General features: G+C 39.6%; 2 protein-coding genes across 2 annotated transcripts in view; both read left to right on the forward strand.

Annotated features, from left to right (window-relative positions):
* Nucleotides 1-10,550, forward strand: part of SDHAF4 (succinate dehydrogenase complex assembly factor 4) — a 31,245-nt gene extending 20,695 nt beyond the window's left edge. The window contains exon 3 of the mRNA XM_006931837.4: nucleotides 10,388-10,550. Coding sequence (XP_006931899.1) covers nucleotides 10,388-10,497 — 110 coding nt within the window. The 3' untranslated portion in view covers nucleotides 10,498-10,550. The remainder of the gene's footprint in view (nucleotides 1-10,387) is intronic.
* Nucleotides 1-20,255, forward strand: part of SMAP1 (small ArfGAP 1) — a 279,736-nt gene that overhangs the window by 5,946 nt on the left and 253,535 nt on the right. The gene's annotated exons all lie outside the window — the stretch shown is intronic.

Raw genomic sequence — 20,255 nt, forward strand, 5'->3', positions numbered from 1 at the left:
TTCTCCAGTTGCAGACTGAGCCTCTGACCTACCACCACACCCAGGCCTGGCTTCCTTCCTCCCCAGGCGCTCAAACAGGGAGCTGGCCCCAGTCTGAAGAAAGTCCCACAGTTAGAGATAAGATCCCTCTCAGTCTCAGTCCAAGGTCTTTCTCCTGTCCAGCTAGGTCCTGCACTTCCCTAGAGGCTCTTTCTCTTCCCTTTGTCTCTCCACAGAAGGGGGTCCCTCCCCAGAAGGGGGTCCCTCCCCTCTGTGCCCACATGGCCTTTTTTATTTCCCCCAGTTCGCAGTTACCCACCTATCTTTTTTCCAGCTTTCCCATTTTCTTCCTAGTAGATTCAGTCTCTTTTCCTCCCAGGCTCTGGTGTTCAAAGTCCTTTGGCTTCTATATTTCTTTGTTTGAGAGACGCGGGACATATGGATCCCCCTACTTCTCCGCCATGTTGGCCCTCTCACCATTTCAACAATCTTCACAGCATCTTCAGTAGGAGTAGATTCATCTCAAGAAACCACTTTCTTTGCTCATCCACAAGAAGCAACTCCTTACCCATTAAAGTTTTTTTTTTAAGTCTCTCTCTCTTTTTTTTCTTTTTTTTAGTGTTTATTTATTTTGAGAGAAAGAGAATACATGCATGAGCCAGGGGTGGGGGCAGAGAGAAAGGAAGAGAGAGAATTCCAAGCAGGCTCCTGAGCTGTCAACGTGGTGCTCAGTCCCACAAACCAGGAGTTCATGACCTGAGCCAAAATCAAGAGTTGATTGATTTAGAGATCAACAGTTAATGAGCTACCCAGACGCCCCATTGTCCATTAAAGTTTTATCACAAGATTGCAGCAATTCAGTCACATCTTCAGGCTCCACTTTTAGTTCTAGATTTCTTGCTATTTCTATCATCACATCTGCATTTTCCCCAATGAAGTCTTGAACCCTTTAGAATCATTTATGAGAGTTGGAATGAAATTCTTTTCAACTCCTTGTAATGTTGATATGTTGACCTTTTCCCATGAATCACATATGTTCTTAATGGCATCTAGAATGGTGAATCCTTTCCAGAAGGTTTTCAATGTAGTTTGCCCAGATCCATCAGAGCAATCACCATCTCTGGCAGCTGCAGCCTTATGAAATGTATTTCTTAAATAATATGACTTGAAAGTCAAATGACTCCTTGATCTTTGGGCTGAAGAATAGATGTTGTGTTAGGCATGAAAACAATATTAATCTCATTGTACATCTTCATCAGAGCTCTTGGGCACCAGGTGCATTGTCAGTGAGCAGTCATATTTTGAAAGGAATCTTTTTTTTTCTGAGCAGTAGGTCTCATCAGCAGGCTAAAATATTCAGTAAACCATGTTGTGAACAGATGTGCTGTCATCCAGGCTCTGTTGTTCCATTTATAGAGCATAGGAAGAATAGATTTAGCATAGTTTTTAAGTGCCGTAGGATTTGTGGAATGGTAAATGAACACTAGCTTCAGCTTAAAATCACCAGCTACATTAGCCCCCCTAACAAGAGAGTCAGCCTATTCTATGAAGCTTTGAAGGCAGGCATTGGCTTCTTTTCCCCAGCTATGAAAGTCCTTTTTCCCTAGAAGGCTGTTTTGTCCACATTGAAAATCTGTTGTTTAATGTAGCCACCTTCATTAATTATCTTAGCTAGATCTTCTGGATTGCTTGCTGCAGCTTCTATATCAGCGCTTGCCACTTTACCTTGCACTTAGATGGTATGGAGATGGCTTCTTTCCTTAAACCTCATGAACCAAGCTATGCTAGCTTTAAACTGTTCTGCAGCTTCTTTACCTATCTGTCTTTAAAGAACTGAAGAGAGTAGGCCCTTGCTCTGGAAGGCTTTATCTTAAGGGAATGTTGTGACTGGTTTGATCTTCTATCCAGACTACTATAATGTTCTCAATGAGCAATAAAGCTGTTTTGTTTTCTTATCATTTGTGTATTCACTGACGTAGCACTTTTAATTTCCTTCATGAACTTTTCCTTTGAGTGCACATTTTGGGTAACTGGTTATCACAAGAGGCCTAGCTTTTGGTCTGTCTCAGCTTTCAATGTGTACCTTCCCTGTTAAGCCTACTCATGTCTAGCTTTTGATTTAAAGTGAGAGACATGTGACTCTTCCTTTCATTTGAACACTTAGAAGCCATTGTAGGGTTATTAATTGGCCCAATTTTAGTCTTATTTTGCTCCCGGGAATAGGGAGGCCCAAAGAGGGGGAAAGACAAGGGAACAGCTGTTCATGGAGCATTCAGAGCATTCACAATGTCTATCAGTTAACTGTTTTATATGGATATGAGCCCTGATGCCCCAAAACAATTACAATAGTAATATCAAAGATCACTCATCACAGATCACAATAGCAAATATAATAATAATGACAAAATTTGAAATATTGTGAGAATTACTAAAATATGACACAGAAACACAAAGCGAGGAAATGCTGTGTGGAAAAACGGCACCAATAGACTTTGTTCACTGTAGGGATGCCACAATTTGTAAAACATGCAGTATCTCGGGCTCCTGGGTATTTCACTTGGTTAAGTGCCCAACTCTTGATTTCAGCTCAGGTCATGATCTTGTAGTTCATGGGTTTGAGTCCTGTGTCAGGCTTGTGCTGCTGACAGTGTGGAGCCTGCTTGGGATTCTCTCTGCCCCTCCCTCCCTCTCTCTCTTTCTCTCTCTCTCTCAAAATTAATAAACTTTTTTTCAAATGTAGTATGTGTGAAGCACAATAAAATGAAGTATGCCTTTATAGTAAAGCTCCTTCCTTAATTTTTGAAGTATCAAAATATTTTAGTTATTGAAGAGAAAGAATGAAAGAAATATGTTATTGTTTATAATTCTTTATTAACAATAATGAAGCATATTTCACAATGACTAAATTCCCATATTGACCATCAATATGTGTAGATTAAAAAGAAATAATTTCTAAGCCCCTGACATTGATTGATTGTGTTTGATTGTTTTATTCGTTATAAGCCATTATTCATATGACAAAGTATATGAACTGAGACCTGCTCTGATCTGAGTAACAGAAAACCACTTGAGTAGACTTAAACAAGAGGAAGTGTAGGTTGTTATTGGGCTACGAGGTACATAGGTGGGGTACTCAGGGCAGTGATGCTGCTGGACCTTGGAAAAAACAGACCTTAGGAGTAAACAGTATATGGAAACCAGGATATTCTCCCTCCTTCTCTTGTCCCCGGTCTCTTCTTTTTGTTGTTTTCTGTCATTAGACTCCCTTTTTTTAAAAAACAAAAAAAATTTTTTTAACATTTATTTATTTTTGTGACAGAGAGAGACAGAGCATGAACGGGGGAGGGTCAGAGAGAGACGGAGACACAGAATCTGAAACAGGCTCCAGGCTCTGAGCCATCAGCACAGAGCCTGACGCGGGGCTTGAACTCACGAACCGCGAGATCATGACCTGAGCCGAAGTCGGACGCTTAACCGACTGAGCCACCCAGGCGCCCCTAGACTCCCTTTTAAGTCCACTGGGCAGAAGGAACTGTTCCCAGCATCTACTCAGGTCAATAGAGCAACTAGCTGAAAATAACTAGTTGTTTAGTTATAATTCCAAAAGTATTTTATTTTATTTTTAGTAGACTCCACACCCAGCATGGGGCTTGAATTCATTACTCTGAGACCAAAAGTTGCCTGCTGTACCAACTGAGACAGCCAGATACCCCTCTAATTCAAAATTTCCTAAGAAAAGAGCTCATTGGCCAAGCTTGGATTGGGTGCCTATAGCTAAATCAAAGTGGGTGGCACTGGGGTGGGTCACAGGTGAAGGTGGTGGTTCTCACTGTAGCCATATAGTTGGAGAAAGAGAAGAGGAAGTTTGGAGAGGAAAGGGGTTTTTGAGGATGGTGGGATGATAGACTAAACATTGTTTTGTATTTAGTGTACACAAAATTCCACTCATGTTCTAAAGCTGTGTTTTTTTTTAAGTTTGTTTGTTTGTTTGTTTGTTTGTTTGTTTGTTTGTTTGTTTTGAGAAAGAGAAGGGCGAGCAAGCCGGGAAGGAACAGAGAAAAAGGGAGAGATAGAATCCCAAGCAGGCTCCATGCTATCAGCACAGAATCCATTGTGGGGCTTTGATCTCACAAATCGTGAGATCACGACCTGAGCCGAACAAGAGTGGGCTGCTTAACCAATTCATCCACCCAGGCACACCAAGCTCTGATTTTTAAAATGGTACTTTATTTTTATTCTGTACTCTTTTGTATCTTTGAATTGTGGAACATGTGCATGCATTTGCTATTCAAAAAATAACGTTGTAGACAGCATACATGCAAACATACCAGTTTGAAACTTTGGCAAGGCTGCCCTGCTTGTCTAATTTATCCAGTCTCCTGAGAGTTAACCCATCTATGCAGTGAAGCATCCTAGGTAAGAAGATAATCAACAGAGGATATAGGGACCTGTATCTGGAACTCTTCAGAATATGAAAACTTCTGTTTTTGTTCTTTCAGTTAAATATTTCAATTTATAGCATCTTTTCTAAGCCCAGTCTAATGACCAGATCAATCTGCCAAAATGATGGAGACCGTTAAAGAGTTGGTATAATCTAAAGGTAAAATTCTTTCCTGGTTTTAGCCAAGCACAAAAATCTGAGAGGAATATTTTCATTAAAGCATCATACACAAAAGCAGCAATCCCAGAAGTAAACCCCCACCTATTGCTCAGTTGGTTTTTGAGAAAGTCGCCATGTTCATTCGGTGGCAGAAAGGACAGTTTTTTCTATAAGTGGTTCTGGGAAAAGTGGATAATCACATGCAAAAGAAAAAAATTGTACCCTTACCTTATACCATATATAAAAATTAACTCTAAAAATGCCGAAAACCTAAAATTAAGAGGTAAGCCTATAAAATTCTTAGATGAAAACATTGGGGAAGATCTTCATGATACTGAATTTGACAACTGTTTAATTGCTATGACACCAAGAACATAGACGACAAACACAAAAAATAGATAAAATTGCACATTAGCAAAATTAATAAATTTTGTACATCAAAGGACATTATCAAAAAATTAAAAAGTAAAAAGATAACCTACATAATGGCAGAAATATTTGTAAATAATATAGCTGACAAAGAGAATATCCAGAGTATGTGAAAAGCTCCTACAACTCCACAAAAACAACCTAATTCAAAAATGGGCAAATGACTTGAACATACATTTCTCTAAAGAAGATATACAAATAACTAACAAGCACTTGAAATAGGGCTCAATACCACTAATTACAAATCAAAACTACAGTGAGATACCACTTCAACTGCAGTGGGTGTGTATGATGGCTACAATTTAAGGAAAACTGGAAAACAAGTGATGGCAACAATGTGGAACAACTTAGCAACTGTTCATAGCAACTTTATTCACAATAGCCGAAAGAAATGACTCAGATGTTCATCGATAGGTAAATGGGTAAACAAAATGTGGTAAGTACATATAGTGGAATACTATTCAGTCATTAAAAGGAATGGCATGTTATTTTATTTATTTTTTATTTTTTTTTAATGTTTATTTTTGAGACAGAGACAGAGCATGAACGGGGGAGGGTCAGAGAGAGAGAGAGAGACACAGAATCTGAAGCAGGCTCCAGGCTGTGAGCTGTCAGCACAGAGCCCAACACGGGGCTCGAACTCACAGACCGTGAGATCATGACCTGAGCTGAGGTCAGAAGCTTAACCGACTGAGCCACCCAGGTGCCCCAGGAATGGCATTTTAATAATGTGCTACAGGGGCGCCTGGGTGGCGCAGTCGGTTAAGCGTCCGACTTCAGCCAGGTCACGATCTCGCGGTCGGTGAGTTCGAGCCCCGCGTCAGGCTCTGGGCTGATGGCTCAGAGCCTGGAGCCTGTTTCCGATTCTGTGTCTCCCTCTCTCTCTGCCCCTCCCCCGTTCATGCTCTGTCTCTCTCTGTCCCAAAAATAAAAATAAAACGTTGAAAAAAAAATAATAATGTGCTACAATATGGATGGACCTTGAAAACATTATGCTTAGTGAAATAAGTTAGACACAGAGGGACAAATACATGATTCCACTTAAATTATGTACCTTGAGTAGGCAGATTCATAGAGACAAGGTAGAATAGAGGTTATCAAAGTCTAGAGGAAGGGAGAAAGGGAAAGTTTTTGCTTAATGGGTATAGAGTTTATATTGAGGATGATGAAAAACTTGTGGGTGTAGATAGTGTGATAGTTACCAATGAGAATATATATAGTCAGTGCCACTGAATTGTACACTTATAAGTGGTTAAAATGATAAACTATATCATAATGGGATTAATATGATAAATGTTATATATATTTCACATAGTAAAGAAAAAAGCACATTTCAAAAAGTAATCATCTGTTTGACACAGTGCCAGCTATTCATCTTAATTTTTGAGTCACTGCAATTTATGTTGAACCTACCATCTCTTAGAAGCTGGTCTGGTAAATATCACCAAACCCAGCAAATGCCTTTTAGTCCTCATTTTATATGAACTGTCTACAAGCTTCAACATTGTTAACCACTGCTGCTAGAAATCTGCCTGTCGTGGTTTTGGTTATGCTTTGCCCAGTTTCTCCTCCTATTTCTTCAACCAATTTTTCCTCACTTCTTTTTTAAGCTCTTCTACCTCTGCCCAAAAGTAGAGAGTCAGAAATCTGGGGATATCCTTCACTCCTGCTTCTCCTGTGTCCTGGATCCAATACCTTCTTAACATGTCAAACTCATTCATCCTGCCAATGAAGCCCAAATTCAAGCATCTGTGGTTTTGTTGGTCTCCTAACAAGTTTGTCTTCTTCCTTGTTTCCTTCTTTCTGGGCTTGTCTCCCTGCCTATGGTACGCATGTCATTCTAAGAAAAATATATAGGTGGTCCCTTTGCAGAGAGTAGACTTCATTAAGATAATAAAGGGGCGTGCTTGGGTGGCTCAGTCAGTTAAGTGTCCAACTTCAACTCAGGTCATGATCTCATGGTTCGTGAGTTTGAGCCTCGTGTCAGGCTCTGTGCTGACAGCTCAAAGCCTGGAACCTGCTTCAGATCCAAGTCTCCCTCTCTCTCTACCCCTCCCCCACTCACGCTCTGTCTCTCTAATAAACATTAAAAAAAATGTTAAGATAATAAAGGAAGATTGTTTGCATCTGAACACCCTGTTTGATGCAAAGATGAATAAGGAAAATGAGATACGAAAATAACTATCAACAGGACATCATGTGGTAACTGGCATAAGAGATAATGCAAAAAGTTCAGAAAAAAAGGAGAGAAAAGAGATTAACATTGAGCTTGGTTTAAAAGGCACAATAAAATCATAAGTAGTTAAGGAATGGTAGGGAGACATTTCAAAAAAGAGAAAGATGGGCACCTAGGTGGCTCATTCAGTTGAGCATCTGACTCCTTGATTTCGGCCCAGGTCATGATCCCAGAACATGGGATCAAGCCCTGTGTAGGGTTCTGCACTGAGCATGGAGCCTGCTTAAGATTCTCTCTCTCTCTCTCTCTCTCTCTCTCTCTCTCTCTCTCTCTGCCCTCTTCCCTGTTCATGTGCTCTCTCTAAAATAAAAAAAAGAAAGATGTGGTCAGAGAAAGAGAGGCCAGGGAGACACATGCAAGATACAGCCAATGTTCCTGTTTTGCTGCAGCATAGGGTGTATATAGTGGATTAATAGAATATAAAGCTAGAAAGGTAGATTTGGCTCAAGTCTGGGAGTGCCTGAAGTACCAGTTTATAGCGTATGGGCTTTATGCAGTAGACAGTGAAGAAAGCTCTCAAGTTTTTTGAATGGAGATTATTTTAATCAGCTTTACTGTAGTATAATCTGCATATAATAAAATCCCTCCATTTTAAGAAACAGTTTTATGAATCTTAACAATGTTTATAACCATATAACCAACAAAAAGTATAAAACAATTCAATCCCACAAAGAGCCCCTGGTGCCTCTTTATAATTAGTTTCATTCTCCCATCCCCCTGGCAACCATGAATCTGTTCTCTGTCACTATAATTTTGCCCTTCCTAGGATTTTATATAAATGAAATCGTACAGTACATAATCATTTGTGTCTGGCCTCTTTCACTTAATGTAATGTGGAGGAGGGATTCTGTTTTAGAAAGATTAGTTTATCCTTCTATGCAGGTTAGGCTGGAGTCATGAGAGTCAGAAAACAGAGATGAGTTAGAAAATGGTTGCATTAGTCTAGAATATGACTCCAAGCATGACTCAGGATGGAACTAATGAGAGTAAAGAATTTCAGAAAGCTATAGATTATAATGAGGGTGAAAATTGGGTTAAACAAACATGAGGGAAAAGCCTCCATAGGAGGCTGCAGTCAGAAAGAAGAAAGCTCAAGAGTGTGAGACTTGGAGAAGGAACACATTCAGGAGATAATGAAATCGAAATGGATAGCACAAGTGGATGTGAAGATCACTAGGAAAGAGGATTAAGGACCTCCATGTCCCCAGTATGTGAGGATACTAATGTGCATGTTGATATGAAGAACAATGGGGAGAGATCAAACTATGAATCAAATATTGATCCTATCCAAGAAGTTAGAAGAGTCTTTGACTTTATTACTGGACTACAGAAAAGCACTGGACAAGTAAATGGTGCAGAATTCAAAAGAGGAAAGGCTGTAAAGATTTGGTGGTAGAATGAGAGACTGGAAGTAGCAGTGAGGTGCAGGGACATCTTGACCCTTTCTTTCTTGCCTAGTGCTATGGACTGAGTTGTGTCTCCCTAAAATCCATATGTTGAATCCCTAACCCCCCAATGGGGGTGGTATTTGGAGATAGGGCCTTTAAGAGATAATTAGTTTTTTTTTTAATTTTTTTTAATGTTTATTTTTGAGAGACAGAGCATGAGCGGGGTAGGGGCAGAGAGAGAGGGAGAGACAGGCTCTGAAGCAGGCTCCAGGCTCTGAGCTGTCAGCACAGAGCCCGATGCAGGACTCGAACCCATGAGCTATGAGATCATGACCTGAGCCGAAGTCGGGCTCTCAACCAACTGAGCCACCCAGGCGCCCCTAGAGTTGGTTTTAAATGAGGTCATGAGAATTCCCTATGTCAGAATTCGTGTCCTTATAAGAAGAGACACTAGAGAGCGTGCCATCATTCTCTCCCTGCCATGTGAGGACACTGAGAAGGGGCTGTCTACAAGCCAGGAAGAGTCTTCACCAGAACCCAGCCATGCTGGCACCCTGCTTGCAGACTCCTAGCCTCGAGAGCTGTGAGAAAGTTAGTTTCTGTTGTTTAAGTCTACGGTAGTTTGTTTTGGCAACCCAAGCTGATGAAGATAGTCGGTGAGCCCCAGAAATATGGGAGATGGAAGAGTTTCCATTAGATGCTTTCAGAGGAAGTCCCAGCAAGTTCTTAGAAAATAGAATGACAGGGTAGGGAATACTTGATTCACAGTAGAGAAAGAATTTTAAAAACAGATACGTATTTGAAAATTTTCAGGGTTAATTGTCTTTTTTCCTAGACAGGGACTATGGGATTTTGGTGATGTTCATCTAGTTTTCTAAAGAGACACAGAGTAAGAATTGGGGTTCTTTCTAATAGCTGACTCCTCTTCTGTCCATCCCATATACAGAGCAGTAGTTTATGGGTTAAAAACAAGACTGCAACCAGACTGTCTGAATTCAAACTCTGTTTATCACTTGGTAGCTAGCTGTGTGATCAGGAGCACCTTTCTGAACCTCTTTGTGTCTCATGTTCCTCATCTATAAAATGGAGACAATAATTGTTCCTGTCCCATATGATTATTAGGAGGATTAAATGAGTTACTGTGAATAAAGTACTCAGAATTGGGCCAGACTCAAGATGAATAGTCCTTTATGAACACACAGTATTCAGAGTAATAGTTGTTATGTCCATGAATGGCAGTGTCAGCTAACCATTTCATGAAGCCAAAATCCTATGATGAAGAACAATAATACTCATGACTAAAATTAATTGGGCATTCTTAGGTACCCGGCAGTGAGCTGGATCCTTTACATGCATCTCTTTGTTTAATTTTCAACATAGCAAATCAGATATGGTTGTTATACCCATTTTACTGGTAAGAAAACTGAGGCAGTGAGCCAAAGTAACCTTGTTTCACAACCTTCCAAACCCTATGGATTTGTACTCTGTATTCCCTGCATTCCTTTCCCTCTCTTTTAATCCATCCATACAAATGCAGCCACTCCCCATATTGGGGCCTGAGAACACTCCAAGAATTCTAAGTAATTAATGTAGGTAATAAAGTTCGTTGGATATGACAATTGTGTCCAGAAGTGATTTCTCAACTCTGCAACTCGACCACTCTGTCTTCAGAATTGGTCTTCACACTTTTCTTGTCTCTATTGACTGTTTTTTTTTTTTTTTTTTTTTTTTTTTGTATCTTCTGTCTTTCTTTAGAATTTCCAGATGATATTAATCCCGTTACCAAAGAAAAAGGTGGACCCAGAGGCCCAGAACCTACCCGATATGGAGATTGGGAACGAAAAGGACGCTGTATTGACTTTTAAGCCATATATTATTAACTTCAGTATCTTTTTCTGAATATGTACATCTGAATTAATTTAGTTCTCATTATTTTCTCTCTGTATATCCTTTAAGTCATTTAATCTCTATAATGTGTTTAAAAACACAAATAGGGGTGCCTGGGTGGCTCAGTCAGTTAAGCTTCCAACGTCAGCTCAGGTCATGATCTCTCAGTTTGTGGGTTTGAGCCCCGCATCGGGCTCTGTGCTGACAGCTCGGAGCCTGCAGCTTGCAGCTTCAAATTCTGTGTCTCCCTCTCTCTCTGCCCCTCCCCTGCTCATACTCTGTCTCTCAAAAATAAATAAAAATGTTTTAAAAACCCACAAATAATGCCTTGAAAGGAAATATGCTGCTATAAATTAAGAAAGGGGAAATATTTCTACATTAGCACATTAATTTTAATTTAAATATATTGGAGTATATAAAAGATGATTAGAGCTGCATATTTCATCATATTGCATTTTAAATTAATCAGCTGCTTATAAAGTACAAATGTAAATAAAACAAGTTTTAGTGATTTTTATTGCTATATGCTAGGTAATAGTGCTTTTTGAATGTGAGTTAAATAACACGTTATAGTTTTATAAGGCCACAGTAACAACAGAAAGTCTAGCTCCAGAGACAGATTACTTAGGTTCAAATTTTGGCTCTGCTACTTACTAGCTGTGTGACCTGGGGTAAGTTATTCAACTTTTCCATACCTCAGTATCTTCATGTGTAAATTGGAGATAATACTGCCCTTTTTGGGCAGTTGAGAACTTTAAATGAGTAGGTACATGTACTTGGAACAGTGCATAGCACAAACCTCTCATTAAGTGTTAGCTATCTGTAAATCATAAATGTATTTTTCCAAGTCTCTAGGTTTTCTGGGGGGAAATATTTAGAAACTAAGTTTGAAATACTTTAATTGAAATTGTTTTAGGGGCGCCTGGGTGGCTCAGTCAGTTGAGCGGCCGACTTCAGCTCAGGTCATGATCTCGCGGCCCATGAGTTCGAGCCCCGCGTCAGGCTCTGTGCTGGCAGCTCAGAGCCTGGAGCCTGTTTCAGATTCTGTGTCTCCCTCTCTCTGACCCTCCCCCATTCATGCTCTGTCTCTCTCTGTCTCAAAAATAAATAAACGTTAAAAAAAAAAAAAGAAATTGTTTTATGAATATAACATTACAAAATCATTAGTAAGAAAATTAGTGATTTTTTGCACCGATGAACTGAGCAGAAATATGCACTAGTTTGTTAAAACAAAATTTAGGTACAGAGGACCAATTTGTGACAAAAGCAGGGGATGAAATGGGCCAGCTTAGTCAGTTTTGATGACTCAAAAGCTCTTGTCCTGTGGCCTTTGGATAACTGGGTCAGGAAAAGTCAAGGCCAGTTTATAGACATGGAATGGAAAGGAAGAATAGAAATTGCTGGGCTTGCCTGTGGCAACCCATGCTGGCCTCTGGCCTTACTCTGTCACAGGGATTGGGCCTTCAGCCCCCAGGCTACACTGAAATTACCTAGGAAGAAGGGGTTTGCACGGCCTGTAGAAGATAATGCAGTGGGCTGATGATTGTGTGACATGAATTATAAGTGTAGTATTATTTGAGAAGATTGTAGGAGATTTATTTACATAAATAAACTTTTTGTAATGTGTGTTCTCAGAAACAAACTAACTGGTGTGGTAATTGGGCCTAGTCATCAGTCTTTGTCAACATTTGTTCTTCTAATGGCAGTTACTATGTATGTTGCTAAGTAAGAACCACATTCCTTTAAAAACATTCTGTAATTTAGTCAACCTTCAATTAGCCCACATTAATGGAGGTTTTTATTATGTTACTCCAGAAATACTGTATCAAATTATTTTGTATTGCATATTCTTGCTTGTGTTTATGATGTGATAGAGGAAAGACAACTTTAGACACGTCAAACACTAATATAAAGGATGTTACAACCAAAGTGTTGTATTAAGATAACAGAATCCTTAACCTCTGTTAATAGTAACATGTTTCATGACAGCTGTCAAATATATAGGTAAGATTTGATGGCATGAAAACATTTATGGTCTTTATGTCCATCAAACATTAAATGGAAAAACCTGAAGTCTTCAAAAAATGATACAGCAGCAATGGATATGCATCACTCACATCTCCTATGAGAAGCAGAGTTGACTGAGAACCCCAGCTACTATCCCATGGAATCCAACACTGTGTTCCTGCTGAGGACACACTTTCCCCAGGCTGTTCTCAGCCAATGAATGAGTATGCTGGCCCACGCCCCTGGTGGGTGGCATTGACTCAAACACTCCCCATTAACCTGCCCAGTACTTTGTTCAGACCATGCTTTCTTCAGACCATCTGAGACTCTTCCTACCCAATCCTCCTTTCCTTCTCTCTCCCCTTCACAGGAGTCAGACTCTGCCTACTTTTCCCCTTTATAATTCAAAACATCTCCCCAATAAATCTCTCACATCTAATCCCATCTTATCATTTGTTTCTCAGAGAACCCAAACTAACATGGATGATTTTAAAAGAACAGCTTATAGAAGAGCAATTTATAGGCAGGATTTTTTTTCTAGTACAATCATAGTCTAATCACTTAAATTTTACATTGGAGATTTCTGGGAAATTATAGGTTGTACTTTTATATAGAAGGCACCATGGAGCCTTGTACCTATTAGGTGTTTTGGTAGAATTAAGTTATGCCCATCCTTTTTTCTTATTTTGATGTCAGTTGCTGTGACCTACTAGTCAAAATATAATATTGCCTATTATTAAACTTGAAGAACCAGGGGCACCTGGGTGGCTCAGTCAGTTAAGTGTCTGACGTTGGCTCGGGTCATGATCTCGTGGTCTGTGGGTTCCAGCCCCACATTGGGCTCTGTGCTGACAGCTCAGAGCCTGGAGCCTGCTTTGGATTCTGTGTCTCTCTCTCTGCCCCTCCCCTGCTAACACTCTTTCTCTCTCTCACAAAAATAAAATAACTTTTAAAATGTTTGGAAGCCATAAAAAAAAAAAAACAGACTGTAAACTGGGGGCTAATACTCAATTTCACAGAAAAATAAAACAAACTTTTAATAAAAAAATAAATAAAATAATTTTTTTTAAAATGAAAATAAAAAAATAAACTTGAAGAACCAGCCTAAAGCCATATTCTGCAAGTAAATAACAAATGTTCAGTAGATGGATAGAATAGTTTACAATGAGAGAACTTAGTAAAAGTAATTGTTAGTGTTGTATCAAGAATTTTAATGATAATTTCAGAACAGGACAGTAATTTTTATAAGTACAAGATAAGAATGGCAATGGAGTGTTAACCAATACGGATTGATCAATTTGGGAAGAAAAGCAAAATGAAGAATGCCCGAGTTCATTCCTTCATTCTGTTGATTGTCTCATTTAATCAGTGATTATTTGTCTACCATGTTCCAGATACTCTGCTAGGCTCTGTATATTTGGTGACGAATGAAACAGAGCCCTTGCCATCCTGGCATAAAATCTGATGGATTTGATCTGCACATGAGAACAGTTCCAAAAGACAACTGATTGAAGACAGTGCATTGCAAGTGACTGTATTTCACCCCAACAAAGCCAAAGGGAACTTCCTGTGTTTGATGAAGATACCACTTTCTGGATTTTGTTACTAGACGACTGTTTAGAGACCTAAGTTTTCACCTTTTTAACTCTAAACTGATTCTGTGAGCTATGAATCAAGTCAGATATCCATTCTGTGATCAGTTGTGCTCTGACCTTGCCAAATATCAGACATTGACGTAGACACTGACCAAGAAGATGTGGAGTGAACAGAGTGATATAATTAAAATTCCTGGACATGTAAAAATTCTTCAAGCCATTTCTGGCTCCAGAAAAGCATTTTTGGTAGGCATCCCTCTGCACAACCACTGGCACTAAAGCTGTCTCTGACTTCCCTAAGCTAGGACTGGCTGCTATGAATGAATTATAAAGATTATTGAATGATCCATACAAATGAGGGTATGTGTGAATATTAGGAAATATTTATGATTATTAGTATTCAGTGTTCTGTGTCCTCTGGGGACCGTGTTCTAAGTCTGTCTCCTTCAGAGCTTTCATTTCTAGAAATAGATAATTCTCTTCTGACCCTCCCATTGACTTTGGTCTTGGTCTAACGTATGCTGCTTTTCATCTCCCTCTCCTTAGTGGAAGCAGTACTGTGTATTCTCTCTAAACCACCTTTTCTCTTATGATCACCCAAATCTGGATGGAAAATTTAAAAGGCAGCCTTCTGGGGGTCAGTCAGTTAAGCGTCCGACTTCAGCTCACGTCATGATCTCAGAGTTCATGGGTTCGAGCCACAACTCAGGCTCTGTGCTGACAGCTCAGATCATGGAGCCCACTTCAGATTCTGTGTCTCCCTGTCTGCCACTCCCCCACTCACACTCTGTCTCTCTCTCATAAATAAATAAACATTAAAAAAATGTATAAAAGGCAGGCTTCTCTGTTATTCAAAGTTTTCAGATAACGTAAGAGAACCTACTGTGTTTCTGTGGCGGTTGAACTTGTTGTTCTTAGGGTCTTTGGAGGCCCCTAAGTTGTTTAGGACCCCAAGGAACTTTTGTTTATGTTTGTAACATATATTGATATTTACTATATTAGGAATGAAAACTGAGCAGTCCTTAAAATATTTAATTAGTTTTAAAATAACCCCACAATTGGGGCACCTGACTGGCTCAGTGGAGCATGTGACTCTTGATCTCAAAGTCATGAGTTCCAGCCCCACATGGGGTATAGAGATTACTTAAAAATAAAAAATAAATTTAAAAAAACATAATAAACTCATTACATGTTAGCATATAATAGCATTTTTTTTGGAAAAATAAAATTTTTCCAAAACCAAAAAAAATTAAGAAGGATGGTATTGTTTCCTATTTTTGTAATTCTCTTTAATGTCTAACAGTAGATGGCAGCTGTATTTTCATATCATCTTCTGCATTCAATCTGTTGGGGTATTGGTTTTTTATTTTGTTTTTTAATTTTAACATTTATTTATTATTGAGAAACAGAGAGACACAGAGCATGAGCAGGGGAGGGGTAGAGAGAGGGCAAGACACAGAATCTGAAGTAGGCTCCAGGCTCTGAGCTGTCAGCACAGAGCCCAGCCGACGCGGGGCTCAAACTCACAAACTGAGATCATGACCTGAGCCGAAAGCGGTCGCTTAACCGACTGAGCCACCCAGGTGCTCCTGGGGTATTGTTTTGATTGAGGTCTATCTAAGAAAAAAGCTGGCTTCACACAGATACATAGTTAGAAAAGGGAGGATCTCGCAGATCCCCTAAAAGGGTCTTGGGGACCCCTAGAGCCCTTGGACCACACACTTCGAAGAGCTGCTGAGCCAATTTAAGTAGAAAGAAGGTACTAAATGCAGACTCTTTGGAAGGACGAGCAGAATAGGCCGAGCCTCTAAAACCAATATCAGAACCACATAACAGCGCTGGCTGGAGAAAGGAACTGCTGTCTGAAATCCAGGTCAACTGCACATCTTGCAGGCAGCAACCTGCCACCACCACTGCTACGGACCTTGGAACCCCTGAGGCTGCTGCTGACCACACTGGCAAACCAAAGTCCCAGTAGAGTTTTTTCCCCCTCATCTAACCTATATCTGCATCACTGTCTTATGTGAGTGGACACTAAAGTCAGATGTTTACCCTAGTGGAGGATAGGACATGTACTTTTATCGAATTCTGTGTGGGTAAGGGAGGCTCCACATGGGGAACTATCAGGTGTAGAGATGATGTTCAAAAAATTTTGTACAGATGTTATTGTTGACCACTATCCTCTGAGAAAACTAGTTAGGAATCAGTTTTATTGGGGTATAGAAGTGTAAAATACTTAAAGTATAATGTAGATGTGTAAACATAAGGTTTGAGTAATCCCTAAAACATGCTGAATGGCTATTACTGTTCATTTGAAGAATGTTTCCACAAAGTTTGGTCATTTGAGCCTATTAATTTCTTTTTGTGCCACTTATATAGTCTTTGTTTAATGAAATGAACATTAGTTATGCGAAAGTTGCTTAAAATTCAGTAACAGCCCATATTCATTTAAAATACAGTCTAGGGGCACCTGAATGGCTCAGTCGGTTAAGCGTCCAGCTTCGGTTCAGGTCATGATCTCACGGTTCTTGGGTTCGAGCCCTGCGTTGGTTACAGTCCTGTGCTGTACAGCTCGAAGCCTGGAGCCTGCTTTGGATTCTGTGTCTCCCTCTCTTTCTACCCCTCCCCTGCTCACACTCGGTCTCTTTGTGTCTCTCAAAAATGAATAAACATGAAAGAAAGAAAGAAAGAGAGAAAGAAAGAAAGAAAGAGAGAGAGAGAGAGAGAGAGAGAAAGAAAGAGAAAGAAAGAAAGAAAGAAAGAAAGAAAGAAAGAAAGAAAGAAAGAGAAAGAAAGAAAGAAAGAAAGAAAGAAAGAAAGAAAGAAAGAAAGAAAGAAAGAAAAAGAAAGAAAGAGAAAGAAAGAAAATAGAGAATTTGGGGTGCGTGGGTGGCTCAGTCGGTTAAGCATCCAACTCTTGATTTCAGCTCAGGTCACAATCTCATGGTTCATGGGTTCAAACCTCACGTCGAGCTCTGTGCTGACAGTGAGGGGCCTGCTTGGGATTCTCTCTCTCTCTCCCTTTCTCTGCCCCTCCCCTCAAAATAAATAAATAAAAACTTAAAACACAGTCTAGATATATTTAGGCCCTGTATTTCTAACTTAGACGTGGAATGTGAATCTTGTCTACCTACAGCCTTGAAACTGCAAGTACTCCTAATTAGGTGTTGCCAGTACAAAGGAATCATGGACAGATTGAGAAGGGAATTTTTGTTATGCAGGTGTGAGAAGGGGATGAAAATCAAAGGAGCTTGTGGAAGCACCTTAGAATATTGGAAGCTGAAAACATACAATGGAGAAAACTAGGAGAGTGTCTGCAGGGTTGTCTGTCTTTGGACCCTTTGGAAAAATCTGAATTTATAAACTGAGATATTATCGACTGGACTGTAACCATTATCTTAAAACATTGCCTATTTCTAAGCACAGAAGATCAGTGTAGTTAAGTTGGCACCTACAACTTTACAGACAATTAAAAGTTTGGATTCTTTGGGTTTATCAGAAGAGCTCCTATTTTGTCTCTTCCCTAAGTCAATGACTCAGGTGGATCCCTTATTTTTAAAAAAGGTTATATAAGATTTTATTGTGATAGTATCCTCTCATTTTCTGCTGGTCAGAAATGTCAGAGCTTCTGAGTGGGTTGTCTCCCATCAAATCCGAACACTTGATTACATGACCCTCTGCCATTGTCCACACCCACACACTAAATGTTTCAACTGGGCAAAACAACCCTGATCTTTTTTTCTTCACAGTTTTATATAGATAGGTTAACGCTGATTAGAATGCCCCCTGCCTTTCTCTACAAACACATACCTTTTCTCTCTTCCTCTGGTCCTTTGCTGGAATGAGGCAAGGTATAAATTACATAAGTGAAATGACCTTCTCTACTTCAAAAAAAAAAAAAAAAGATTCCTGTCAGACCTTAATGTTTTTCCATGTGGTGAATCCCAACCACCTCTCATCAAGCCTGCCCCTGCAGCAGCTTCTCCTCCCTACTGTAGATGCCACTGGGGGCACACACAACACTGCCCTGCATGTATGGACTGTAGTGTTTGTGGTGACTTGGCCCTTGTCCTCCTTCCCAATCTGTGTTTTTCTGTTCTGAAGGTTCTGAGAGTAAGTTAAATTCTGCCAATTAGATGCACTTGATGAGATTTGAAAGGGCATGTGAGGCAGGGCTGTCATCCCGTCGCTAGCTTTTTAGATGGCAGGTTCAGCCACTCAGACTTCAGATTGTCCTGGAGTGCTGCTGCACTAGGCCCTAGCCTTGTAAGGTCAAGAGGCATCGCAACATCTGTGACTCCGGATTCCTGGGTCACTACTACGTTGGCGTATTGTACTGAACAGTTCCAGATAGAGACTTCTCATTCCCCACCTTCCCCACTGTGGCTGAGGTGATGGCCACCCCCTGCCATAAGCCATTTTGGCCACCTTTTTCTTAAAATTATTCCTAGAAATTCGTTCTGGAGTCTACCCACCTAGCCCTTCCACTGTCCTCACTTGAATACCTTCCCACTTAGAGTAACTAGAGAGGTTTCTGTTTCCTAAGTTGAATCCTGACTGTCAAGCTGTTTATCTGTGAATAGACCACTTATGTCCTGTTTTGTTCCTAGATTCTGTACTTCCTTTTCTCTATATATCTGAAGCTACTTGACCGCCACCCACATGGCAATCCCTACTGCAGCTGACTAATAGGAGTTCCAGAATGACAGAGAAACAGGGTAGGAATTATTAAAGAGGCAATACAAGACTATTTAGCAGAATCAAAGAATATATTACCAGACTAAAGACGCCCACCAATACTAATTCCAAGTCATAATGAAATTATAGACTACTAAGGATGGTCAAAAATCTTCCAAAGAAGAGGTGGGGCGGGGGTGGGGGGGAGTCCATAGAAAAGAACAAATGGTACCAAATTTTCCAGCAGGACACTGGAAAATAGTGAAGCAATCTGATCCAATTTTTTTGAGGGTAAAGTTTTTTCATTTAGAATTCAGTACAGAATTTCATTTAGAATTCAAATGTGAGCATAAAATATATACAATTAAGTATGAATAGACTAAAAATAGTTTCAGACAGCAAAGTCTAGGGAAAAAAAGCCTTACTCCCATATACCCCATCTTAGGAAACTGCTGGTGGATGTGTTTTAGCAAAAGATGGTATAAAAATTAAATAAAATAGATGGGATCCAGGAAGCAAGACATTCAACACAAGGGGTTCAGTAAAGGAAGATTCCAGGGCACAGCTGAGTAATAGCCCAGAGAACAACCAGCCTGGACAAGAGTAAGAGGTGGGAGGTGTGTGGAAGGAAGATATGGGAGAGAGAGGGAAGTGGAAAGATGTATTATTTAATGTGCTTGAGCGTTAGAAAACTCATTGATAAGCATTTGACAAATGTTGGAGAATTTAGGAAACATCAACAGGAACATAGGAAACTATGCAAACAAAAAAAAAATGAGATAATTTTTAAATTATCAACTCTAGGGAAAACAAAACTTTGTACAAGAAAAAATGCGTACCTGCAGTAGTACACTGCCTGTTTCAGAAGGTAGCTCAGAATGTATATGATTATTACATAATCACAACAGTTTTTAAAACATTATTTGTTGAATTTTTTCAAGTCATGACTTACCTGTAAGGAGAGGAGCAGGGAGAAGTGGGCAAAAGATGGTAGTGTTAGAGAACTCAATCTACAACTCTGTATTAAGAAGCCATTATCAAGAGGTAATGGCTAAAATCGATTACTCCAGAAATAACAGTGTATGTATATCATTTAGAAATATGGAGGTAAACACCAGGAGAACCAACTGAAAGAGCTGAAAGTGGTAGCCCCAGGAGGTGAATTGGCTAGGCAGGAACTGCTGTTTTTCATTAGAAGCTCTACTTCATTAGAAGCTCTATTTTGTAAAAGAAATGAATATATTAGTTATTATTCTAAGAATGTATATGGGTTTATTGGGAAAATTTAGAAAACAAAGTATGAAGAAGAAAACAAAATGATCTATGAAACCTCTCTATACCTGCTTAACCTTTGGTGAATTGTCTTTCAATTGTCTTAAGTATGTAGATATGTTTTTTATGTAGGCGTTATTCTAACAATTTCATAGCCAAAATTATATTTCACTATTTTAATCTTC

The sequence above is a fragment of the Felis catus genome, chromosome B2 (assembly GCF_018350175.1).
Source record: "Felis catus isolate Fca126 chromosome B2, F.catus_Fca126_mat1.0, whole genome shotgun sequence".
Taxonomy (NCBI): domain Eukaryota; kingdom Metazoa; phylum Chordata; class Mammalia; order Carnivora; family Felidae; genus Felis; species Felis catus.